Below are 27,346 nucleotides of genomic sequence, written 5' to 3' on the forward strand. Positions count from 1 at the left end.
TAATGACATTGAAAAGACATTTGGACAGGCACTTGGGTGGGAAAGGTTTACAGCAATATTTCCTTTTCCATCTATGTGCCAGTCCAAACGTCTTGACCAAAGGCAGGTAAATGAGACTAGTTTAGAGGGGCACCTTGGTCAGCACGGACAAGTTGGGCCAAAGGATCTGCTTCTGTGACATGGACTAGAATATCTAGAACCTACAGCATAATCTTCAGTTGGTCTGTAACACCCAGAGTCATTGCTGCTCCTCCAGCTCAGAGCTTTCACGATCCAAGAGGGCTGAGTTCTAGATCACTGGGATACTAAGAATGTCTACTACTACCCAGTACTACAGCAGAACTTACAAAGCAACCAACTGATGTTACACAAAAGTTGACCCTCAGGCTCCTTATAAATCTGAATTTCAGCATTCATGTGGTTGAAGGCTGCAATGGAATCTATTTGGCTTTAAACTCTGCCTCACCCACACGTGTGTACCCTAGGATTAGGCTAATTCAATGCTGGTTAGGATGGGCTGCCAATCTCTGTGTGAAACCTCGTGTCAAGTTAGTGCTAGAATCCTCAATGCTTTTTACTTCTGAACTCAGATTTTTTTTTCTTGGTGTGCACCAGGGACTATAATGTATACATAGCAAGCTTTTATTTAGAAGCTGTTCAAAATCCTTTGCATCTGAACTCTTGTACAACCTCATCAGTCTCAATGCTCCCAGCCGAAGTTTAATCTGCCGTTTTCTTGCCTGACAGCTTGGCTGAAGACCACCGACATCTCACTGTGGGGAAACCCATCCATTGTCTCGTGCACTAACTTCCACCCAAAGTCAGCACCTGAGCTGATGGCTGCGAATAAGATATTCAGCAGAGATTTAACTCCACCAACACACTGTCTTCTTGGTCTTCCTTGAGTAACTCCCACATTCCTGTTCCTGAAGAGTGAAAGGCTCATGTCTGGGGTTGCACTTAGTGGAGCTGAGCAGGGAGGCAGAGATAAAGTGTGTGTTCACAATGTATGTAGCTTGTAAGTTGTTTCATAAGGAGAGGAGGTGGTGGGAACTGAGAAGGAAGTTACATTAGCATTAAGGATCTCACCCCCATCACTGGCCATGACATTAGCAATAGGGGTCCTAGTCATCCTGTGCACTGGGGAGATTAGGACATTAAGACATGCAGATATGTCTTTCTGCTCTGGTGGCTATTACCTCTTCCAGATGTACATCCCTCTGTCCTGGAAAACAGGGGGAAGCTTGCAAGGAAGTGTATTGGGATTGTCACAGTGGATAGCTTAGCACTGTACAGCAATGAGGCATGGCTACGACGGTTATGGCAGAGCTAAGTGTGAGGATAAAGTGCTGCACATTGAGTCTGAGAACTGATTGATAGAGATGGTTAGTGGGTGAGTAGGGGAGACAAGGTGACCAGTGTCTGGGAATATGTAATCTGTGGGCTCATTGAACTTGCTGGGTCAGGACATTTGAATCATAGGAATTTAACTCATGGTGGTGGTGACTGCAGATAAACTTTCCCACTGTCCTGACAAACATACATTCTTGACATCTCCAGAAACATTAAGGACCCTCATCATCCAAGACATCCCCCTTCGCACTGGTGTCATCAGGGAGGAGGCACAGGAGCCTGAAAATGCACAGTGATGAATGCTAACTCACCATTCTGCATTTTTTTTTATTGTAACATATAGTATTTTTAATGACTTGCTGTTAGGGATAATAAACCTGATTCTGAATCCTGAACAGGACATTCCTCCTGTACAACTGTGGCTAAATTCTGAAAGCATTGAAGGGACTAAGCGGTAGGATCTCAACATGTTGCCTGCATTGGAATCAATCAGATAAATCACGTAGCTGTTCAGTTTCACCTCCATGTGTCTGTTGTTGAATTGCATCAAGCTGAACTGGGGCGAAAAGCAGCCAGAGTCACTTACCATATGAGCTGCCTGTGCCCAAAATATTCCTTCCTTGCCTTCTTTCTTTCTACCTTCCTCTTCTTCCTTGATTTTCTATCCCTCTACATTGCCATTGACTGTGGAACTAGCAAGTAATCTAAAGATAATTTTACACACCCATTATGAAAGATGGAAAGAAAATAGATTGGCACAGTTCATGCACTCAAGAGATTGTGAGGTTAGTGGAAGAGAAAGAGGTTAATTTCTCTAATAAGTGGTGAAGCAGGAAGAGGTTTCCTTGGAATGGAAACATGTTACTTCCAGAAGAACAATTATTCCATTTTGTCTGCCAACGTTGCACAATTAAGGGGTCACTGAAGTTGTATTGTTCCTGATACTGGAGAGATTGTTGCTAAATCTGAGCAGGTCTCTTGATTATAATGCAGTAGTCAAAAGGGGGAGAAACATTTTGAGATTCCACTTTTCCAGTCACTTTATAATTTTGCAATTTGTGTGTTTTTGTGTCATTGGTGGGTAAAGAGAGGACTGATCTGTGATGCCTTCTGTGTTTGAAGAGCTTGTTGATGCTTTTCTTACCTAGAAATTCATTGGAAGTCAATAGAATCAATTTCAGTGGCAGAATACAACACACTGTGGTGTGTTTACAGCCTCAGAATAAGAATGCCGTTCTTGGAAACCATCTATACATATTGAAAAATAGCTACTTAGATGAGGCACTGGAGGATGACTATCAGCTAGACTATTGATCATTCCTCTGTCAAACATCTTCAGAGACTGACAGAATCAGCAAAGAGAAAGATGGAAAAATGGTGCTCTACTAGAGGCAGTCACCACCTCCCTTTCATCTAGGGTTAAAACCCCAGCCTTAACACAACCTTGATCTCAGTTTGGAACCAAAGATTTCCTGCATTAATAAGTCAGAGTAATTGCTGATTGACTTCTATCTGTCATTTATGACTGAATTGGTGTAACTAATGAATATTTGATTGTTGCAGAAAAGAGCAGGCACTAGCTTTCGATGTTACTGGAGCATCTGCACCATAATATTATTTATGGCATTAATAATCAGGTTATGCCCAATAAAATATCACCAATTATAAATCTTTTAAATCTCATCTTGCTAGTAAATACCTGAGTTAAATCTTCCGCCAGAAAATGCTGAAGTTGTATAAACCAATATCTAATCTGAACTGAGTTAAGCTTTAAGGAATTGGGCGATGATATTGAAGGTCATACACAAATGCAATGCTTCCTTACAATAAAGGCTTTATTGGTTGAGGACTAGCATGTGGGACTGTGGGTATTTTGTGCGTATCATTTATCCACCTTTGGAGAGACAGATAAAAGGTTGCACAACCTGCTCCCTAAGCAATTAGTACCACGTACACTTTGAACGATTAATTCTGACAGTGTCAGGAATTAGAAAATATTCTAATATACAGGAGCCCGCTTCATTAAATTTGTTAAATTCAAACTATCGAAGTTCAAAGTAAATTTATTTTCAAAGTACATTAATGTTACTATATACTACCTTGAGCTTCATTTGCTTGCAGGCATTTATGTGAGAAAATACAATAGAATTTATAAAAATAAAACTATACATAAAGACTGACCAACAATAAGCAAAAGAAGACAAAGTGTGCAAATAAAAGACAATAATACTGACAACATGAGTTACAAAGAGTCTTCGAAAGTAAATCTGTAGGACATAGATTCAGTTCAGAGCAGTGATGATTGAAGTTATTTACACCATTTCAGGAGCTTGATGTTTGTAGGGTATTAACTGTTCCTGAACCTGGTAGTGTGGGATCTAAGGCTTCTCTTCATCCTGCTCAATGACCTGGATGGTGAAGTCTTTGATGATTGCTGCCTTCTTGTTGCAGTACTCTATTTAAATGTGTTCAGTGATGGGGAGGGCTTTGCCTGTGATAGACTGGGCTCTATCCATCACTTTCTGTAGTCTTGGGCATTGGTGTTTCAATAGCAGGCCATGATGGAACCAGTTAGGACACTCTCCACTGTGCGTCAATATGTTTAAAAAAAAGATCTTTGGTGCCGTGCTGAATCTACGCAAATTTCTATGAAAATAGAGGCCCTGCCATGCTGCCTTTGTAATGAGACTTGCTTGTTGGTCCCAAAACAGATCTTCTGGTATGTTAACACCAAGGATATTAAAGCAACTGACCCTCTGAAACACTGATCTGATGACACAACTGATGCTGGCACAACCACAGCTAGTGATGAGGAGGTGTATAAAAGTGAGATAAATTGGCTGGTTAAGTGCTGTTGTAACAACATAAGAACATAAGAAATTGGAGCAGGAATGGGGCATCTGGCTCATCAAGCTTGCTCCACCATTCAGTAAGATCATGGCTGATCTGGCCATCGACTCATCTCCACCTACCTGCCTTTTCCCCATAACCTTTAATTCCCCTACTATGCAAAAATCTATCCAACCTTGTCTTAAATATATTTACTGAGGTAGCCTCCACTGCTTCATTGGGCAGAGAATTCCACAGATTCTCCACTCTCTGGGAAAAGTAGTTTCTCCTCATCTCTGTCCTAAATCTACTCCCCCAAATCTTGAGACTATGTCCACTAGTTCTATTCTCACCTACCAGTGGAAACAACTTTCCTGCCTCTATCTTATCTATCCCTTTCATAATTTTATATGTTTCTATAAGATCTCTCATTCTTCTGAATTCCAGCGAGTACAGTTCCAGGCGATTCAATCTCTCCTCATGTTCTAACTCCCTCATCTCTGGAATCAACCTGGTGAACCTCCCCTTTACTTCCTCCAAAGCCAGTATATCCTCTACAAGTAAGGAGACCAGAACCGCTCGCAGTACTCCAGTTGTGGCCTCACCAGTACCCTGTACAATTGTAGCATAACCTCCCTACTCTTAAATTCAGTCCCTCTAGCATTGAAGGCCAACATTCCATTTGCCCTCTGGATAGCCTGCTGCACCTGCAAACCAACCTTTTGTGATTCATGCACAAACACTCCCAAGTCCTTCTGCACAGCAGCATGCTGCAATTTTTTTTTACCACTTAAATAATAATCTGCTTTTTCATTTTCCCTTCCAAAGTAGTTGACCTCATATTTACCAACATTGTACTCCATCTGCCAGACCCTTGCCCACTTACTTAACCAATCTATATGTCTCTGCAAACTCTCTGTATCTTCTGCACAATTTATTTTTCCACTCCATTTATTATCATCAGCAATCTTAGATACACTACACTCAGCCCCCTCTTCCAGATCGACAAAAACTTTGCACTCAATATCAATAAGACCACGGAATGATCATGGACTTCTGGAAGGGGGACTCTGGAGAACACACAGCAGTTCTCACCTAAGGATCAGCAGACGAAAAGGTGAGCAACTTCACGTTCCTGGGTCTTGACATCTCCAAATATCTATCCCTGGTCAACATTTTGGTACACTTCTGAAAAAGGCATGCCTGCAGCCTTCTCCTTAATTTGATTAGCGGTTTGAAGACACTTGGTACGTCACCAAAGACCAGCAAATGTCTACAGATGAACTATGGAGAGCATTCTAACTGCTTGCATCACTGTCTGGTATGGAGGCACCCATGCACAGGATCAGAAAAAGGTGTTGAAGACTGTAAACTCAGCCAGCTCCATCTCTGGCATGAACCTCACACCATTGAGGACATCTTCGAAAGGAGATGCCATCAAAAGGTGGCATCCATCATGAAATGATCTTCACCATCTGGAACATGCCCTCTTCGCATTACTGGCATCAAGTTGGAGGCACAGGAGCATGAAGACGCACACTCACAGCTTTTCCCCCTCCGTTAACAAATTTATGAACTGCCCATGAACACTCCCTCACTATTTTGCTTTTTGAAGTATTTATTTTTAATATATTCTTATTGTAATTTATAGTCATTTGCACTGTACTGCTGCTACAAAGTGACAAATTTCACAGCCTACAGTAATCTTGATTCTAATTCTGTTTCCACCTCTGCTCCCCTCATGAGGACTGGCTCATGGAGATCGGGCTTCTTCCTCCTGTAGCCAATAATCAGTTCTTCGGTTTTGCTGACGCTGAATGAAATGTTGTCATTGTGGGCCTCAGCCAGATTTTCAATCTCTCTCCTATGTGGCAATTCATTACCACCTTTCAGCCAATAATAGTGGTGTTGTCAGCAAGCTTCAAAGTGGCATCGGAGCTGGTACTTAGTTACACAATTGTGGGTATCGTGTAAGTAAAGCAGAGGGCTAAGCACAGAGCCCTGTGGTGCACCTGAGTTGATGGTGAATTTGGAGAAGATGTCATTGCCAGTCTTTACTAACTAGGGTATCCAGTTGCACAGGGTGATAATGAAGCCCAAATCTCGGAGCTTAGTGCTGAGTTTTCAGGGGACGATAGTGTTGAATGCTCAGCTGTAGTCAATGAAGAGCTTCCTGATGTATGCATCTTCATTGTTCAGGAGTTCCAGAGGTGAAAAGGTAAATTACGTGAACTGTATACAGTACTTAATTTATGTATATGCCTGATTTTTGTAAGCAATCTAATCTGATTGTTCACTCACCCTCATTTCTCCAGTTCTTTAGACTTCACAATCAGATGAAGAAGAACATTTTTTAGAAGAGTTCAATCACCCGTACTTATTTTGAGAGGGCATGTTTCTGAAGTTTCCAGTCCCTCTGCCAATATGTCATACCACATGGAGAACATCAAAACAAACCAAAAATTGCCATTAAATCTATCAACTCTGCCTCCATCCCCACCCCATAAAGTTTTACAAGCTGCTCTAATCCTGTACAAGCCATCTGCTTTGCCCAACTGCTCAAACTATCTGCCCATCTGAATTTGCATAAATCATACAGGCTCTCCCTTCACCCAAGCAGTCAACCCAGTCTATCCATTTTGTGTAATCCAGTGAGGAAAGGAAGGTTCTGCAGGCTGCTTTAGTAACTTAAAATATGAAATCCATGTGAATTCAACTAGACCTGCAATGACCATTCTTCAGTTCATCGCATTTTCTCTCACGATCTACTTGACCCATATTTTACTGAGAAGTCTTTGAAACTTATTTTAGTTTTCTCCAAGACATCTGAAAATTTGCAGCACAGGCAAAGAACACAGGAAATTCATTTTTTTCCCACTGAAGAAGGATCTTTTCCATGCAAACTCTTACTAACATCTGTTATGGCTTTTCTTATTCCACAGAAACTGACATGGCGATCGAATCAACATGACATTGATATCTGCAGAATGAAAGGCAAAAATGAGGTACAGTTTAAAACAAATTGGCATTATTTTAAGTTCAGCAACTGTGTCACATTATGCCTGAAGGCTAGTATCTTCCATTTTTATTATCTTTGAATTGTTTTGTCAAACATGATTTATTAGCTGTCTGTGCAATTGGTATTTGCAATTAATTATTTCTAGTTCGCTGATCAAAACAGAGCCATCTGAAAATTCAGTAAATTCAATCTTCTAATTCTATTACATATTCTTCTGTGTTCATGTGACCTCACACTGAATGGCAACTAAGAAGTGAGATTGCATTAACAATTTGATGCCTCCACATAGTACAAACAAAATAAAAACTCATGTTTGGTACTAATGGAAGGCTAAGATGCATCAGGGCATTACATGTATAATAGCTAACAGCTTTGCATTAGATGTCCATTACTATTGTTCCCATATCTACAAACCCCGCCGCCCGCCCCATTATTGGATTATGATCTTTTATGTTTTGTTGTAGGAGCTTCTTCTGGATGATATTTCCCTCATACACTTTATCAGAAAATGAAATAGAATGCTGCCTCTATATTCGGAGGTACAAATACCCTAAAGAGAAGGTTGAGATTATATGTTATTGAGGAATGGTTTTGATAGGGTATGTAGAAGGAAATGCCCCTATTATTCAAAAACTGGGGGACATCTTGGGCAAAAACTGCAAGAGAGGACATGAGGGAAAGCATTTATACGCAAAGGGTAGTTAGGGTCTGTGACTGCTGTCTTCAAGGAACAATATGATTCCTCAGGACTTTCAAGATAGAATTTGATGGATATTTTGGGAATAGCATGAGGAAAGAGGACCAAATCCATTGCTCTATTAGGTAATGGCATTGATTCAGCTTACCTCCCATGCTGAAACAATTCTGTAGATACTTTGAAGAAGACTGAGGAATAGAAAGATATAACAATTTATCTGAAACACCTATATATTTCATATTATGATGTAACCACTGCCCTGAACAGAGTGAGGATAATTATAGTTAGGGTTGCCTAATCTCCCACTTGAAATTAAAAAGTGAAGACAAATTCAAGTGGACATTCACCAGAGCAATGAGCAGTAAAATGTATTTCCAGTAAAGGCCATTGAGTCATGAAATGAGAGAGCCTCCAAAGACAAGTTGATTGGCTTCTGCAATAGGAACATGAAGGAGATGGTCAGTGGGTAAGGGTTATGTTCAGACAATAAATTTATCATTTGGTTCAAATATGTAATCTGTTGCTACATTAATTTCTGGGGAGTTGTGGTTCCTCATTATGTCATATAAAATGAGATGGAAATTGGGGAATGAAGCCAGCCCACTATTACATTCATTTCTTGAGCTAGATTTCCTTTATCCCAGCTACACTCACCCAGTAATCAAGGCTTCTAATCATTTTTTTTAAATATAGTTTGGTTGCTTGCAAATGACAAGGTGCATACAGTTCCTGGGAGTTCTTCTCATTTCCCACTTTCCACTGTGTTACAGGCACTAAAGCAAGAGGAAACCTCACTCCTGTGTTCCTGAGGGGTTCTCCTTGAAAAGAACACATTCAAGCTCTGGTAGTCATTAATAGAAACAGAAACAGAACTAGAAATAACATTCACTGTAACGGGCTTCTTATCGAGGGAAAATCATGCAGCTGTAATGTGTAATAATGTGAGGTTTTTGTCTGTTAACAACAAGAGAGCTGAGTAGCTTGCCAATGTGCAATTAACTGCACATAACGTAGTAAGCCTGACCATGGATCATGAGCGTGGCTGCACAGATTGTGAGTGGACTATATCCCTTCAGGAATTTAAAGATTTTAAACTAAACAATCTGAATGTTAGAAATAACACTGGTGGTGGAAAAAGTCTTATCTCAAATTTCTTTCCAAGTAGTATTTTAAGAATAGCCTTGCCTATTCATTACTGCAGTGCCCCAGTAGATCCTGTTGGATGAAGGTGAAGACACTACTGTATCTGGTTATGGAGAGTGAGGTGGGTTATGTTCACCGTGTTTCAGTAGGAGATGGTGATCACAACATTGTATGATTTAAATCAGCCATAAAAACAGATTAATTCAAAGTAAAATAATTGCTTGAAGGCAGGCCAATTTCAATGGAATCAGTCTGGAAGCAAAATTAGAAGCAAAAGTATAGTCAAAAATTGTAACAGAACAGTAGCTGCCTTTAGGGAGGAGAATCATCGGCCGTAATTAATGCATGTACTTTTGTGATGCAAAGAAAGAACAAACAAATCCAGAGCTCCCCATATGACAAGAGAAATACACAGGAAGACAAATTACACACACAAGATGCTGGAGGAACTCAGCAGGCCAGGCAGCATCTATGGAAAAGAGTACAGTCAACATTTCAGGCCGAGGCACTTCATCGGAACTGGAGTAAAAAAGATGAGGAGTCGGATTAAGAAGTTGGGGGAGGGGAGGAAGAGACACAGGATAACAGGTGAAGCTGAGAGAAGGGAAGGGGTGAAGTAAAGAGCTGGGAGGTTGATTGGTGAAAGAAGTACAGGGCTGGAGAAGGGAGAATCTGATAGGAGAGGACAGAAGACCATGGAAGGAAGAGAAAGAGGAGGAAGACCAGAAGGAGGTGATAGGCAGTTAAGTGGATAAGGAGCGGAATTTAAAAGTGAGAAAATGTTAGATGATAAATTATGGTAGGTAGAATGAGTAAAGACAAGATAGATACAGTTCTAAATGAGTTGCAGGAGCAGAGAGAGCTTGGGATAATTATGCTAAAATCAGTCAAGGTAGCTGGACAGTCTCAGATAGTGGATAATAAGGCATATCTGGCTCTGGCTTTTTTTAAAAGTACAAACACAGATTTAAAAAGCAAGGAAATCATGCTGACCCTTTATGAAACATTGACCTAGCTTCAGTTGAAGTATTATATTCATTTCTGGTCACTGCATTGTGGGAAGAATGCGTGAGTGTTCGAGAGAGTCCAGAAAAAAAACAATGCGAAAGATACAACAGACATAGAGCTGGAGGAACATAGTGGATCAGGGAGCATGTCTAGAAAGAATTTCAGTTGGAAATCCTCCATCAGGATGCATGTATTCATGTTATTAGTTCCTGGGGTGAGCGACTACAGTTTCAGGGTTAGATTATAGAAGCTGGGGCTGTTTTCTTTGAAAAAGGAAAAGCTGACTGAAGATTTTAATACAAGTGTATAAATGATGAGAGGATTTCAGCAGAATAGATAATAGGAGCCTGTTCCCATTGGTAAAGTACCAGCAGCACCGAGATGAAATAAAATGGAACAGGATTATAAACACAAACAATTCTGCAGATGCTGGAAATTCAGAGAGACACAACACAAAATGCTGAAAGAACTCAACAGGTTAGGCAGCATCAATGGAGAAAAATAAACTGTTGAAATTTCAGGCCGAGACCCTTCATCGGGGCAGGAAAAGAAGGGAGAAGAAGCTGGGAGGTAATAGGGGGTAAAGTACTGAAGAAGAAAGAATCCAATAGGAGAGGAGAGTTGAGCATGGGCAAAAAAAAAGCAGGAAGAGCACCAGAGAGAGGTGATAGCCAGGTGAGGAGAATAGAGCGGGTAAGAGAGGAGCCAGAATAGGAATGAAAAAAGGTAGAAGGGGGAGCAGGAAGAAATTACTGGAAGTTAGAAAATTCAATGTTCATGCCATTAGGTTGGACAGTACCCAGGTGAGGTGTTGCTCCTCCAAACTAAAAGTGGCCTCATCATGGCAGTAGAGAAGGCCATAAATTGACATGCTGGAATGAGAAATGGGAAGGAAATTAAAATAGGAGGCCACCGGGAAATCCAGCCTGTTGTTGCAGACAGACCAAAGGTGCTCCATAAAGTGGTCACCCAATCTTCTTCAGGCCTCACCAATGCAGAGAATGCCACATTGGGTACAATAGATGACCTTGACGGAACTGCAGGTGAAGTGTTGCCTCACCTGGAAGGATTCTTTATGGCCCTGAATGGTGGCAAGGGAGGAGTTGAAGGGACAGGTGTAGCAGCTGTCCTGCTGGCAGGGATAAGTGTCAGGAGGGAGGGATGAATGGACAAGTAAGTCACAGAGAGAGAAATCCCTGAAGATAACAGGGTGTTGGAGGTGAGAGAAAGATGTGTTTGGTGGTAGGATCTCACTGAAGATAATGAAGGTTACAGAGAGTGCTTGCTGGATGCAGGGGCTCATGGACTGGTAGGTAAAGATGAGAAGAAGTCCATCCCTGTTATGACAGCAAGAAAATGGGTTGACGGTGGACATCCAAAATATGGTGGAGATGCAGGTGAGAGCATCATTGATGATAGAGGAAGGGAAACTCCATTCTTTGAAGACATCTCAGATGTTCTGGTACAAAAAGCATCATCTGCGAACGGTTGCAGTGGAGATGGAGGAACTGAGGAAGAGGAATAATCTTTTTGTAAATTCCAGGAAGGGAAGCCAGGATTGCTGTAAAAGTCAGTAGGTTTATAGAAGATATTAGTGGATAGTTTGTCTCCAGAGATGGAAGCAGAGAGATTGAGAAAGGGGAGAGAGGTGAAAGAGATAGAACAGAATAAAGAATGACTTGAGGAAAAACCTTCCTTTCACGAGAGCAGGGTTTCCCATCCTTGGGTCCACGGACCCTTTGGTTAATGGTAGGGCTCCATGGCATAAAATGTTTTGGGAACCCCTGCAATGGAGAAAGCTAGGTGGATAGAACTTGGCAGTTTCTCTGGTAGAGACAGTATAAGAATGATGGGCTGAATGGCCTCCTTTGTTTTGTAACCGTTTCCATAATTCTTTGTAAGGATCTTAATATTGAATGTCAAATGATCATCTCATCATGATAGCATTGTTGCTGAGCTTTTTCTCATCTTATTTATAGACAATAGACAATAGGTGCAGAAGTAGACCATTCGGCCTTTCGAGCCTGCACCGCCATTTTGAGATCATGGCTGATCAACTACTATCAATACCCGGTTCCTGCCTTGTCCCCATATCCCTTGATTCCCCTATCCATAAGATACCTATCCTTCCCCTATCCTTCTTGAAAGCATCCAGAGAATTGGCCTCCACTACCTTCCGAGGCAGTGCATTCCAGACCCCCACAACTCTCTGGGAGAAGAAGTTTTTCCTTAACTCTGTCCTAAATGACCTACCCCTTATTCTCAAACCATTCCCTCTGGTACTGGACTCTCCCAGCATCTGGAACATATTTCCTGCCTCTATCTTGTCCAATCCCTTAATGATCTTATATGTTTCAATCAGATCCCCTCTCAATCTCCTTAATTCCAGCGTGTACAAGCCCAGTCTCTCTAACCTCTCTGCGTAACACAGTCCAGACATCCCAGGAATTAACCTCGTAAATCTACGCTGCACTTCCTCAACAGCTAGGATGTCCTTCTTTAACCCTGGAGACCAAAACTGTACACAATACTCCAGGTGTGGTCTCACCAGGGCTCTGTACAAATGCAAGAGGATTTCCTTGCTCTTGTACTCAATTCCCTTTGTAATAAAGGCCAACATTCCATTAGCCTTCTTCACTGCCTGCTGCACTTGCTCATTCACCTTCAGTGACTGATGAACAAGGACTCCTAGATCTCTTTGTATTTCTCCCTTACCTGACTCTACACCGTTCAGATAATAATCTGCCTTCCTGTTCTTACTCCCAAAGTGGATAACCTCACACTTATTCACATTAAACGTCATCTGCCAAGTATCTGCCCACTCACCCAGCCTATCCAAGTCACCCTGAATTCTCCTAACATCCTCATCACATGTCACGCTGCCACCCAGCTTAGTATCATCAGCAAATTTGCTGATGTTATTTTCAATGCCTTCATCCAAATCGTTGACGTAAATTGTAAACAGCTGTGGTCCCAATACCAAGCCCTGTGGCACCCCACTAGTCACCACCTGCCATTCCGAGAAACACCCATTCACCGCTACCCTTTGCTTTCTATCTGCCAACCAGTTTTCTATCCATGTCAATGTCTTCCCCCCGATGCCCTGAGCTTTGATTTTACCCACCAATCTCCTATGTGGGACCTTATCAAATGCCTTCTGAAAATCGAGGTACACTACATCCACTGGATCTCCCCCATCTAACTTCCTGGTTACATCCTCGAAAAACTCCAACAGATTAGTCAAGCATGATTTACCCTTGGTAAATCCATGCTGGCTCGGCCTAATCCTATCACTGCTAACTAGATATGCCACTATTTCATCCTTAATAATGGACTCTAGCATCTTCCCCACCACCGATGTCAGGCTGACAGGTCGATAGTTCTCTGTTTTCTCCCTTCCTCCTTTCTTAAAAAGTGGGATACCATTAGCCATTCTCCAATCCTCAGGAACTGATCCTGAATCTAAGGAACATTGGAAAATGATTACCAATGCATCCGCAATTTCCAGGGCCACCTCCTTTAGTACCCTAGGATGCAGACCATCTGGACCTGGGGATTTGTCAGCCCTCAGTCCCATCAGTCTTCTCAACACCGCTTCCTTCCGAATGTCAATCTGTTTCATTTCCTCTGTTACCCTATGTCCTTGGTCCATCCATACATCTGGGAGATTGCTTGTGTCTTCCTTAGTGAAAACAGATCTAAAGTACTCATTAAATTCTTCTGCCATTTCTCTGTTTCCCATAACAATTTCACCTAATTCATTCTTCAAGGGCCCAACATTGTTCTTAACTATCTTCTTTCTCTTCACATACCTAAAAAAGCTTTTGCTATCTTCATCAGGGTTATTGGATAAAAATCAGGAACTGAAAGCTAGGTTGTTTTTTTTTATTTCGTCTGAGTCTTGGACTCGAACTGCTGGCCATCGGTTCAACTGACTCGGTGCATATTAGGAGTTGGCCTTCTGGTATTTGGGTTTGAATGGCTTGGTGCCACACCAAGTACTTTGCTTGCTCTTCCCCCAAGGCAACTCTATAATCCAAAACATAAAAGTCCTGTAAACAATGAGCCATCATAATACTTGTATCTATGTAACATATTTCACATTGAAATGTCTTAATGAGGTTTTACATAATTAATTGTTAAGTAGTCAAACAAAGCAATCAGTTTTAGCAGCAATGTCGCATAGGAGCAGAATAATGAATAAGCATCAAGTCTGCTTTATGATGATAAGGTGATGAAATACTGACCAGGACAAAGTCCCAGCAATTCCTCTAATGCAAGGTCTTCTGCATCTGACTAGAATGACCGTAGGTTTGGGCAGATGCCACGTGTGAAGGATAGCACCTGTCTTAAAGCAATACAACATCAAAACCTCAGCCTGACTTTGTGAGTTCAGACTTAGAAGGTGAGAGGATCATCAAACTTCTCATCAATGTGAGCACTACCACAAGAGTCCAACTGACATGCAGAATTAACAACCTGTAAGATATTTACAGCGTAGCACAATTAAAATAAAATAGATTGCAGGCAGACTATTTCACTCTTAAATTTGTGTGTAGCAATTTAAATTTGGCTGTTTTTGTAGGAGCGCAGGCTTGTGTATTTCATGTTTTGGGAAGGACGTGCACAAATATGCATAATCTTAAATTACACATTCATTTGGTGATTATTGTAGAGACTTTTCCCCACCTTGCAATCAATTCTAATTAAAGCCGAGTTCTGTACAGATCAGGACAATCATGGACTCCGTTTGCCCACTGGCTTTCTGAGAGAGACTGATATGAAGACAGAGTGATCACTCCCTAATAAATGATATTAAGTAATTCTGAATTTCCAACAATGGTCTGCTGTCTTATACATCTAGCAAGATCATCCACACTCTAACCACCATCACCCACCAAATTCTCACACTAAAGGATATCATTAGTTAGAGTCATGGAATATAGCATGGAAACATGTCCTAAAGCCCAGCTTGTCCATGCCAACCATGGTGCCCACCAAGTCAGTACCGTATGCTCATGTTTCCCATACCTATACATTAAACCATCACCTCTCTTTGGAATATGTGGTCATCCCTACCTCTGGCTTCCCTCACACAGCTCACTTTACAACCAATATTTCACATAATGTTAGAAACTTCAATGCTTTTGATTAACCGTTATCATATCTCTCTTCTCCAGGAAGAAACTTCTTCAAAGTCCTACTCTAAAGTTTACTTAACCAAGTTTTGTATCAGTTGCTGTGAGTCTACTGCTTAAGGGCAATGTTTTCAGAGCCCTGTGATTAAAAACAAAGCCCATCACAGTTGCTAGCCACTTTGCTCCTCATTGTGCTATTCCCAGGGTACTTCAGATAAACATAGATGAGGGAGGCAGTATTCAACTTGAGAATTAATACAATACACCTCTCAAAATGATGCCACCCTAATACGTCATTATGGATATGAGGATGATTGACGTTTGAATACGATCAAAAAACTGGCAGATCTTTATTGCTTCTATGTCATGTACATTTCTGGGCTGCATTTCTACCAGCTGAAACATATCAGGAGATATTCTCCTTTCTAGTAATCTGTAGTTAGGCTGAAACTGATCAAATGAAGAGAACTGCGACATCAAAAAAAATAGCACATAAGCATATTATATTGTATTCATGTCTTTTATCATTAATGAGTTTGGATATTCTTTGTCATTCCTCTTCTGGAGAGGACATAATGGGCAAAACATTCCATATTATTGGATGGTGCTCACCATCTTCGTTCAGGGGGCTCCCAACCCTGGGTCCACGGACTCCCCCCCCCCCCCCCCCCCCGGTTAATGGTAGGAGTCCTTGGCATTAAAAAATGGTTGGGATCCCTTGTCTTATTTAGATAAAAGCTGGAAAACAAACTATTTGTAATCTTGCAAGAGAGATCAGACTACATTTATATTCCCAAGACTCTAAAGTGGGGTTTGAATCCACAGCTTTCTGACCCGATACGAGAACTATATCAACAGAGCATCAGCAGGTGGAGCACGATCTGACAGAGGAAAAGAATTGTCGATGATTTGGTTTAAAGCCGCCATCAGATCCTTCTTGACCATTAGTGTACATCCAGCAGATTATCTGCCGCTCCAGATTCCAGCATCTGCTATCTCTTGAGTCTTAAATGAGTGTCGGCTGCAATGATTACCCACATAGGATACATACAGTGGCTGTTACCCACTAACAGAATCATGCTGGAACTCATTAAAAATTGTTCATTAATGTCTCATAGTATAATCTGAATACCACTATTATGAAAGAAGGTAATTGGCCTGGCTGTTAAGAAAATGTTTGCCTATAGAGGACTGAGTGGAGTACAAAGTAATTCATTTTATGTAAGACTCTTGGGAACCTTGTAAACAATGTGATGAGTCTTTGATCTACAGAATCAGATTTTTTTACATTCTTTCTCTCTTTATGTGTCTTGGTCATCCATCAGACTTCAACTACACTTTATATCTTAGAACCAAAGTCACCAACATTATTTTCCATACGTATCTTAAAAGCAAACAGCTAAATCAACTTGTAGCTGAATTGCTCTGTTGTTTACAGGAACATTCAACTGTCTGTTTCTGTTTGAGGGGATCTCCTTTTTTATTGATTCTTGTCTGTGGTGACGAGTGGAGTAATTATTATTGTCAATTACTAGACCTTACACAAGAATGCTGCCTGAAAATTCAATTGCATAATGTTGTTCCTTCTCACGGCAATGTGATTGAAAATCAATCTTTCTAAGAGCAAATTACAATAATGACCATTCCCAGATCATTTCACATCACTCCAAAAATTCATTTGAACTTTCTCAAGCCCCCAGACTTCCAAGAGTCCTCCACAACTCCCAGCTTTACCCTCCTCCTCTTCCAATCATTCAAGAATTCTGATGGAACCATTCCCATCCCTCTGATTTTTTTCTGATCCATTGTCCTCAAACAGCCACCAACCAGATTAACATATGACCACAAGCCTTGATCTTTACAGACCCCATCCCCTAAAATTAACCACATCTAAACTTAACAGACTCAACCCTCCATCTTTCCCCAATCCCAGATCCTGATCCATTCAATCTTCACTGTTACCTGAACCACAGATAACAATCCTTATGCATGTGTGAGGGGATTCTTTTAAAAAGTGTTCTCATTTACTTTCTTCTCTATTCTCAGGCAGAATGTCGGAACTTTATCAAAGTTCTTCTGAAGAGAAATAACAGCGTGCTTTTCATCTGTGGGACGAATGCTTACAATCCAGTGTGTGCAAATTACACAGTAAGTGTCTCTGTTGGCTACTGTATCCCTGTATATACCAGCATATCAGTTAATTTGTTGAGCCCAACTTAGCTATAAAAGCTTCCAAAAATTTGAAAATTACAGTCATGAATTAAAAAATAACAATGAATTAAAAGCATGCCTTTAAACAAAATTTTTTTAAATGCAGAACTTCAACTAGCTGATTGCTCTGGAGAGAGTGTAGAGGAGATTCACCTGGACATTGCCAGGTTGGAGCATCATGCTCTAGGGAGAGATTGGTTAGATGGGGGTTTATGGGTCTTTAGGCCCTTGTACCTCTTCCATGATGGTAGAAACAGGAAGAAGGTATATTACAGTTATAGAGGAAAACAGAGCATATGTGAATGTGTTTCAGGAGAGAGGTCTAAACACACAATGTTGGTTAAACCATGAGAGGCAACTGTATAACTTGGTAGCTCTTGATTCACTGGGACTGATTTGATTGCCCTGCCATTCTGTGTCTTCAATATCTCTTGTCTGTCCTGATTACCAATGTACAGTGTAACCAGCTAAAGTACTGCTGTATGGTAATACTCCTAGCCCCGATGATTCTCCTGGTAAGTGTTTAAAGTTACCTGTTTCTGTTATTTATATGGTGCCTACAGAATTCTGACTTGTTGATCAAAATGTTGGTTTGCAAACTTACTCAAAACGTGAATCATTTGGAAGTACCTATTACTGATTCACTGAGGAGCAGAAACATTTCACCATTTAGCCTCTCAATCTCCTTGACTTTGAGCATGACAATGCAGATCAATAAATGTGCTTCAAATCAGCATTCAATATGCTGCATGGTATTTTTTCCTCATTTCCTTTTCTGGATACCTGTAGTCTCCATGACAATGTAATTCACTCTGAGATGTTGACCCACTTGAATTCTGCTGCTCTCTCTGGTTTTGTTGCACTCTAGAGAAGAACGTTTTCAATTTTAAAAACATCCTGTAGTAAAATAATATGGCAATTATATAAAATTTCATAGCACAAAATTTGTAGAGATTGGCAGGTATGTTGCTGTGGGCAACACTGAGTCATGGCTGAAAGATTGTAGTTGGGAGCTTAACATCCAAGGATATGCAATGTATCGAAGGGACAGGCACATATGCAGGGGCTGGGGTGTCTCTGTTCGTAAAAAATGAAATCAAATCATTAGAAAGAGGTGACATGGGATTGGAAGTTGCAGAATCATTGTGGGTAATGTTAATAAGCCACAAGGGTAATGAGAGCCTGACGAGAGGCTCTTGATCAGTAGTCGATCGGTATATAGGCATCCGATCAGTAGTCAGTATGAGGCTATAAATTTCAACAGGAAATAACAAAGGCATGTAATAAGGGCAATGTTATGATAGTTCTGAGGGATTTCAAAATGCAGGTAGTTTGGGAAAATCAGGTTGGAGCTGAATCCAAAAAGAGGGAAATTGTAGAATACCTATGAGATGGCTTTTTAGCAAAGCCTGTGGTTGGCACGCTAGGGGAAAGGCAATTCTGGATTGGATGTTGCGTAATGAATCAGATTTGATTACGGAGCTTAAGGAAAGGTAAGGAACCTTTAGGAGAAAGTGATCATAGTATGGTGGAATTCATCCTGAGAGGAAGAAGTTTAAGAGACTACTAGACAGGTATATGGAGGAATTTAAAGTGGGGGAGTTATATGGGAGGCAGGGTTTGAGGGTCAGCACAACATTGTGGGCTGAAGGGCCTGTAATGTGCTGTACTATTCTATGTTCTATGTTCTATAAAGTCAGATGTATCAGTATTAGAGCAGAGTGAAGAGGATTACAGAGGCATGAGAGAGGAACCGGCCAAAGTTGATTGGAAAGGAACACCAGCAGGGATAATGGCAGAATAGCAACGGCTGGAGGTTTTGGGGACAGTTCAGAAGGTGCAGGATAGATACATCCCATGGATGAAGAATCCTAATAGGAGGATGAGGTGACCATGGGTGACAAGGGAAATCCGAGAGAGCGTAAAAGCAAAGAGAGGGCATATAATATGGAAAAAATTAGTGAGAAGTTGGAGAATTGGAAAGCTTAAACAAAACAGAAGGTAACTAAAAAAACATAAGCAGAGAATAGATGAAACTGAAAGTAATTTAGCCAAAAATATTGAAGAGGATACCAAAAGTTTTTTAGATAAATAAAGAGTAAAAGAGGGGTGAGAGTGGATATTGGACTACTAGAAAAAGAGGCAAGAGAGGTAATAATGGGAGACAAAGAAATGGTAATGAACTTAATAAGTATTTTCCGTCAGTCTTCACTGGGGAAGACACTAGTAGCATTGCAGAAATTCGAGAGTGTCTGGGGCAGGAACAAGTGTTGTTGCTATTACTAAAGAGCAATGCTTAGGAAGTTTATAGGTTTGAAGGTAGATAAGTCACCTGGACCAGATTGACTACAACCCTGGGTTCTGAAAGGAGTAGCTGAAGAGACTGCAGAGGCATTAGTAATGATATTTCAAGAATCACTAGATTCTGGAATGGTTCTGGAAAAGTCACGCCACTCTAAAAAGTGAGGGACCAGAAGAAAATAAATTAGCCTGACTTCAATGGTTGAGAAGATATTGGAGTCCATTTTTAAAGAAGTTTAGGGGTATCTGGAGGCACATGATAAAACAGGCCAAAGACACCATGGTAAACACAAAGTACACTGCAGATGCTGTGATCAAATCAAGACGCACATCGAATTCCCCAACTTCCGGTAATTCCCTCCCTCTCCCTTCCCCCATCCCACCTTCACTCTGTCTCCTCTTCTAGCTGCCTATCACCACTCATGACTCTGCCTTCTTCTACTACACATAGTGCTTTCCCCTTAGATTCCTTCTTCACCTCTCCTGCCTATCCCTTCCCTGCTTCCCCTCCCCCACCCCTTGATCTTTCCTCTGATTGCTTTTTCACCTGGCACATTCCACCCTCCCCCCCACCTTCTTTATAGGGCCCCTGCCCCCCAAAACGTTGACTGCTCCTTTCAACAGATGCTCCCCAACCTGCTGAGTTCATCCAGCCTTTTTGTATGTCAAAGATACCATGGTATCCTCAAAGGAAAATCTTGACTGATAGATCTGTTGGAATTCTTTGTGGAAGTATTAAGCAGAATAGACAAAGGGAAGTCAGTGGGTGTTGTTTACTTGGATTTTCAGAAGGTCTTTGACAAGGTGCCGCACAAGAGGCTGCTTAACAAGATAAGAGTGCTTAATATTACTAGTGTGGATAGAAGAGTGGCTGATTGGCAGGAGGCAAAGAGTCGAAATAAAGGAAGCCTATTCTGGTTAGCTGCTACTGAAAGTGATGTTCCGCAGGGGTCAGTATTGGGACTGCCTCTTTTTACTTTATATGTCAGTGGTTTAGATGATGGAGTTGATGGCTTTGTGTTCAAGTTTGCAGATGATACAAAGGTGTGTGGAGGCACAAGTAGCACTGAGGAAGCAGGGAGTTCACAGAAGGACTTGGACAGTTTGGAAGAATGGGAAAATTAAGTGGCAGATAGAATATAATGTAGAATGTGTATAGTCATGCACTTTGGTAGAAGGAATAAAGGTGTAAACTATTTTCTAAATGGGGACAAAATTCAAAAATCCAAGGTGCAAAGGGACTTCGGAGTCCTTGTGCAAAGTTCCGTAATGGTTAACTTGCAGCTTTGGTCAGTGGTCAGGAGGCAGATGTAAAATTAGCCTTCAATTTTGGGGGGTCTAGCAAGGATGTGACACTAAGGCTTTATAAGACAAGGGTCAGACTGCACTCAGAGTTTTGTGAGCCACTTTGCAGTCCTTATCTAAGAAAAAATGTGCTAGCATTGGAGAGAGTCCAGAAGAGGTTCACAAGAATTATCTGATTCAGATTCAGTTTATTGTCATTTAAAAACCACAAATACAATGCAGTTAAAAAATGAGACAACGTTCTTCGGAATGATATCACGAAAAAGCACAAAACAGACCACACAAGAAAACCACAGAACGTTTGGAAATCCCCAATCCAGGAATTCCAATTATTCCAAGAAATAAAGGATTAACATATGAGGCCTGTATTCACTGGAGTTTGGAAGAATGAGGGGATCTTACTGGATCTTGTGGAATATTGAAAGGCCTAGACAGAGTGGATTCGGAGAGGATGTTTCCTATGGGACCGACTCTAGGACCAAAGGGCACAACCTCAAAATAGAAGAATGTCCATTTAGAACAGAGATGAGGAGGAATTTCTTTTGTCAGAGGGTGGTCAGTCAGCGTAATTCATTGCCGTGGACAGGTGTGGAGGCCAGGTCATTGAGTATGTTTAAAGCAGAGGTTAATGGCTTCTTGGTTAGTCATGTTGTCAAAGGTTACGGGGAGAAGGAAGGAGAATAGGGTTGAGAGAGAGTATAAATCAGCCATAATGCAATGGCAGAGCTGACTCAATGGGCTGAGTGGCCTAATTCTGCTCCAATGTCTTATGATCTAACGGTCGTATTTTAATATAATATTGCCTGTGATGCACTTACTCCCACAGCCAAGGGTTTTGACAAGGTATTAAGTATGGAGACTAAGTAGTCAGATTTCTATGATCAGCTAATTTACAACTCTATTTTTATCTCATGCAGAAAATAATTGAATCATTAGATTTCAGCCTCACTGTTGAGCAGACTAATATTTATTCCAGTATTTATCTTCTCCAACTTACTTCAATATCCAAAGGTGTTTCCATTTCCTTCTGTTTTAATTCCTCCTATACTGTTCATGAATGGCACTGTGCAACACATGGATCTCTTCATGTGACGGAATTGGAATTGCTCCGTCCCAGAAACTTTGTTTGAAACATTTTGCTCCACATTGAGAAAAAGTCATCAACTAGAGCAGCACACTGATTTAGTTCTTCTCCAGCTAGATGATACACGACCTATATGTCAATGATAATTAACCTGATTTTCAATCTGCTATTTCAGCCATTAACTCTGGGAAGCATCGGAGCCTGCATTGTTCAAATTCCACCAAGATTTGGTGTTTTTATTGTACATTTGTGTTCCCTCAGTACAGTCTGCTGGGTATTACATTACTTGATGGCTCTTGATTCACTGGGATTAATTTGATTGCTCTATCGTTCTGCTTCTTCAAACTCTTGTGTCTGTCATGATCAACAATATATGTTTTAACCAGCTAAAAATATTACAGCATGAGCGTAAAAGGAATCATTTAAAAAATATAAATAAATATAACAAGCCCTTTGTGGTAATTTCTTCACCGAAGATCTTTGTCTGTTGATACTCTGTAATAGGAGCAGGAGTATGTACTTGTTGTACAATCATTGTGGTCACATAACTTCGGTAGTACACAAACAAATTTCTGAAATGCAGAGCTGTGAACAAGGATCTGTGGCAGTTGTTACATACCCCGTGGGTATCTTGTGACTGTCACATGAGCATGATGTAATTGAGTCTCTGCTGGGCATGATGTAATGGTCTTGTGATGGTGGAGTGATGTAATTTTCCTGCCAGTGAGAGGTCCTGCCTGTTTCAACAGGTATAAAAGGAGAACGCCTCGCTGTGACGCAGGCCAGTTCATGGCTTAATTCGTCAGTGACTCCGTTATGCTGCGTATTCGTCCCATGACACAATTTTGTTTTAAAGTGGAGTTTTACTTTCTGCCTTAAGTCTCAAAGGTTATTGCCGGCAGTTTCGCTACAATACTGCCAGTCTAGTCCAGTCGGAGAGTGAAGAATTTATTGAAGTGCAGAAAACCCAAAGGAGCGAGAAAAGTTGGTGTTGTCAGCGGCAAAACAGGTTCGACCTTATTTAATCTTCTTTCAAGGAATTAGTAACCTGCGTCCAAGATAGCTCCTGCATTTCTATAAGAGCAGGAAGAGCTGGATGTAGCGTTTCGCCAAGGAAAGGTTAGTGCCCTTAAGCCGTTTTATTTCCTTCGTCATAAATCCTTCAGTCAAGGCATATTTCGGCTGGGATCAGCAGTAACGTCGCATCATCGAGGAATTCGTTACTTCTAGGAAAATTTCTCCTAATTGGCTGTGTAAATCATTTGGACTTTTGCATTTACTACTTTTAAAAACTGTATTCGCATTTCTCGCTTTAAGAACTGTTTGAGTTGCGAAATAGCAGTTAACTTCCAATTAAGTTAGTTATTTGTTTACTTTTGGGGGTTTTGAGCAGTGTTTAATAAAGGTTTTATTTGTTTATAAAAAAAACCTGTCTCAATTCTATATTCATTGTTGCTGTATCATAACACAGTAATAGGGGATTATAAAACTGCCATCTATTCCTCACCCGTGTCTTTGCAGACATGAGAATTGCTGATCACCCTGGAGACTGTTCTATCAGATCATAGCTAATTGGTAATATCATTTCATCTTCCAACCTTAGTTCCATATCAACAAGCAGCAGTGCGATTACTCGAGTTGAGTATGATGTTCTCCTAAGGGGTTGTCCATCGGTGTGTCCTCAGATGGCCGTAGAGGCCGGAATCCACATAATCCATGAGATTTAATCCAAGATACTAGGGAGGGTTCCCTTAGCAGAGAACGTCTCATGGGGATGCTGATGAACCAGCAACCACCATGTGATCCTTGACAGATTGGGACTAGGGTCCAGAGGGATGGAATGCAAGATAACTGGGGGACCCTTCACTGCTGCGGCCTTCCTCCACTTTCACTGCCATTGTGTTACGTTATCATCTTCTGTCAGCTTCACCATTGAGGTCTTGGTTAGATCTCTCTTTGTCCGGATCCTCCCCCTTGACGTTACCACGAGGAGCTTTGCGCCAGCTGGCTAAACTCCAGACGGCATCACTCTTGGGATCTCAGGAACTCACAGCCTCTCCACTGTGTCAAGGTGACAATCCTCAGAGAAGATCAGCTGGTATCCTTAACACTACAACGGTCTATGAAAATGAGATTTGAAATTTGAAACAGGCTTATAGTCTCATATGTTTTTTTTAATAAAAGGGAAGAGTTCCAGATATGATAGAGATTTTCAAATTCATGAATGGTTCTGAAGTCCTGAAATACTTCTCCACTTGAACTTCGGAATAATATTCCACTTACTTGAAGTTACACAGTAGTTATTTGCCATTTCCATTTGACTGTTCCCCACTGCTGCATGCCCCTTTTTTGTGTTATATTCGATATTGTCCAGTGAATTCTTTGTTAGTCTCTTTCAGTTAGCTATTACATTTATGAAGCAAGAAATTAAATTCGCCACATTGAATTAATGTTTTTATCTTTGTTGAGTCACTGTTAATGGTGTACAGTAATAGATACGTTGGCGGAGCTCCTTAAAGTGTTTGCTTAGAAAGAAGCAATACTGATTACTGGGCTTTTAAAATAAGATGAAATGGTATTGAACCCTTGACACAGGGTATTGTGGGTCATGAAGGAAATAAAGCTGAGCTGTTTAGAACAAAATGTGATGAAATATCCTATTGTGCACCAATTAAGGGAGTATTATTTCCATTGTGACTGTAATTTTTTTTCATTTACTTATCACAGAGGAAACAAAACTAGAGGCTCTGACAGAGTGGACGTGGAGACGGTGATTCTTGTGGAAGAATCTAAAACCCTTGGCTACTATTTTAAAAAAATAAGAAGTCAATGATATAATACAAAAATGAAGCAAAATGCTTTTTTTTGGAGGTCATGAAATCAGCAAACTCGAAGACTAATGGCAGCAGAATCAATGTATGTTTTAAAGACGCTGATAGATAGGTACTTGATAAACTAAGGATGAAAGGTTTCCATGATGGACAGGTATGCAAGAAAGAGAACAGCCACAGACTTATTAAAAGGAGAGCAAGCTGAAAGGGCTGAGTGGAGTACTCTAGCCATCTGACAGCTGACAAACACAACTGAAGTATTGCTGCCAGACAGTAATCTCCATTCTACTGCAATATTAAGACTCATGCCGCACCACTTAAATAAAGGCAATGTAGGGGTTAAGTTTATTGGACTAGCAGTGAGAGTTCTGGACCATTGATCCAAATATGTGAGTTCAGATCCTACCACAGCAGCTGGGGAATTTAAATTCAATTAAGTAAAATGTGGAATTTAAGAAGAAACTAGTCTCATTATCATTAACCATGAAACTTCTGGATTGTCATTAAAAATCCATCTGGTTCTCTCATGTACATCCAGGAAGGAAACCTTCCATCCTTCTCCACCCTAGGCACATGTTGGCATGACTCCAGACTCTTAGCAGCCTTCTCAGCTGAGGGGAATTGGAGGTAGGCATTGAATGCTGCCAATGTCTTGTGAGTGACTTAATAAAATACCAGACTCAATAGAACTGGTCCCATCATCTGTAGGTTAAAGTGTGTACTGGCCTGAACGCTGGACGCTGGCCAGAAATGGCCACTGGAAAGCTTGTGCATGTGGACATAGCATTCAATGGTTTGGATTTGACTCTAGCTGACTCAGGTCTTTCTGGCAATCAGGGTTACTCTGCACCCTTGCTGAACTATTTAATGAAAGTATAGAATCGTATTGCAGAGAGAAAGGCCACTTTGGCCCTCCTCATCTTTGCCAACCATGGTGCATATCTATGCAAATTCCATTTTCCTGCGTTAGGCCCGTATGCCTTAGTGCCTTTTCTATCTAAGTATTACTCTAAATGCCTTGTAAATGGTGTCTAACACCAGAAGGCTTGCACTTAAGGTGAGAGGGGAGCAGATCAGATTTTTACAGTGACTGGTGGATGCTTGGAATGAATTGCCTGGGCTGGTGGTGAATGTAAATTTGATAGGGTTGTTCAAGAGGATCTTCAATAAACACATGGATGTGTAAGAAATGCTAGTATATATTATAGCTGGACATTTGATTACTAATTTAAATTAGTTTGGTTTGCACAGAATTGTGAGAGAATGGGCCTGCTCCTGTGCTGTACTGTTCTGTCTTCTGTTTTCTTTGTAATTGTATCTGCTTCCAGCACCTCCTCTGGCAGTTAGTTCCAAATATATCACCCTACATGCTAAAAACCTATCCTTCAGATCTCTTTTAAATTTCTTCTCTCTCACTTTAAACTTGTGCCTTCTAGTTGTAGATCACCTGTCCTGAGAAAAAGACTCTACCTATCCTCTCAATGCCTCTCATAATGTTATAAACCTCTGTGAGGTTGTGCCTCCAACTCTTACGTTTCACTGAGAATATATAGAGCCTATCGATTCTCTCCTAATAACTACCACCCTCCATTCCAGGCAGCATCCTGGTGAATCTCTTCTGCACTTTTTTTGATGTTACCAGATCTTTCCCATGGTGCAGTGGGCAGAAGAGTACTCAATACAACCAAGTGCAGTCTGACTCATGTTTTGTACAGCTGCAACATGACAGCCCGATTCTTACGATCTGAGCCTCGGCCTATGAAAGCACGCAAACCAAATGCCTTCTTCACTACTTCATCCACGTATTTCACCACTTGCAACAAGCTGTGGACTTCCACCACAAGGTCCCTCTGGATATCAGTGCTCCTATGTGGCTTCAGTATGTTTGATTAATCACAGCATCCTGTGTGAAGGGAGTGGCATAAACTTTTGGAGTGAACGGATTTATTGAGGCCTTTTAGGTTAAGTTTTAGATTGGTGTAATTATCTTTCACTGTTCCATTGCTAACAATTTCTGTGCAGTATCTCATGAGCTCTCCTGCTTACACATGAGCTTCAGCAAGGGTCATGCATGATCCCATTTGCTTTAGCAGTGCTTGCATCACCAATTTCGAGAAATCGAAATCTGTTCTCTGTTAGCTAAGTGCCCATCCAAAGTTAATTTTCCTTTATCAGGATGTATGGTCGGGAAAGTCTCTGGCAACCTCACTGGAATGGGCTCCCCCATGATACAATGCAGAGAATAAACATTAAATGTCGGCTACACCAATGATATCTCACACCCTGTGAGTGACCAAAACTGAGCTAGAATTCTCTGCTGAGCAAAGATGATCCTCACGCCACAATCAGATGGAAAGATTAAAGAATATTCATCACATTCTTAAAAGTCATAGATCAACATTGCAAGACGCCAGTGACCACCCCTCC

The 27,346-nt window shown here is 41.0% G+C and overlaps 1 protein-coding gene across 10 annotated transcripts in view; it reads left to right on the top strand.

The window, feature by feature from the left end:
* sema6bb (sema domain, transmembrane domain (TM), and cytoplasmic domain, (semaphorin) 6Bb) overlaps positions 1-27,346 on the top strand; it is a 533,030-nt gene that overhangs the window by 337,316 nt on the left and 168,368 nt on the right. For all 10 annotated transcript variants that reach the window (XM_073068714.1, XM_073068715.1, XM_073068716.1 and 7 more), the window contains 2 exons: positions 7,125-7,187; positions 17,234-17,335. In XM_073068714.1, the coding sequence (XP_072924815.1) occupies positions 7,125-7,187; positions 17,234-17,335 (165 nt within the window). The remainder of the gene's footprint in view (positions 1-7,124; positions 7,188-17,233; positions 17,336-27,346) is intronic.

The sequence above is a fragment of the Hemitrygon akajei genome, chromosome 16 (assembly GCF_048418815.1).
Source record: "Hemitrygon akajei chromosome 16, sHemAka1.3, whole genome shotgun sequence".
NCBI classification, from domain to species: domain Eukaryota; kingdom Metazoa; phylum Chordata; class Chondrichthyes; order Myliobatiformes; family Dasyatidae; genus Hemitrygon; species Hemitrygon akajei.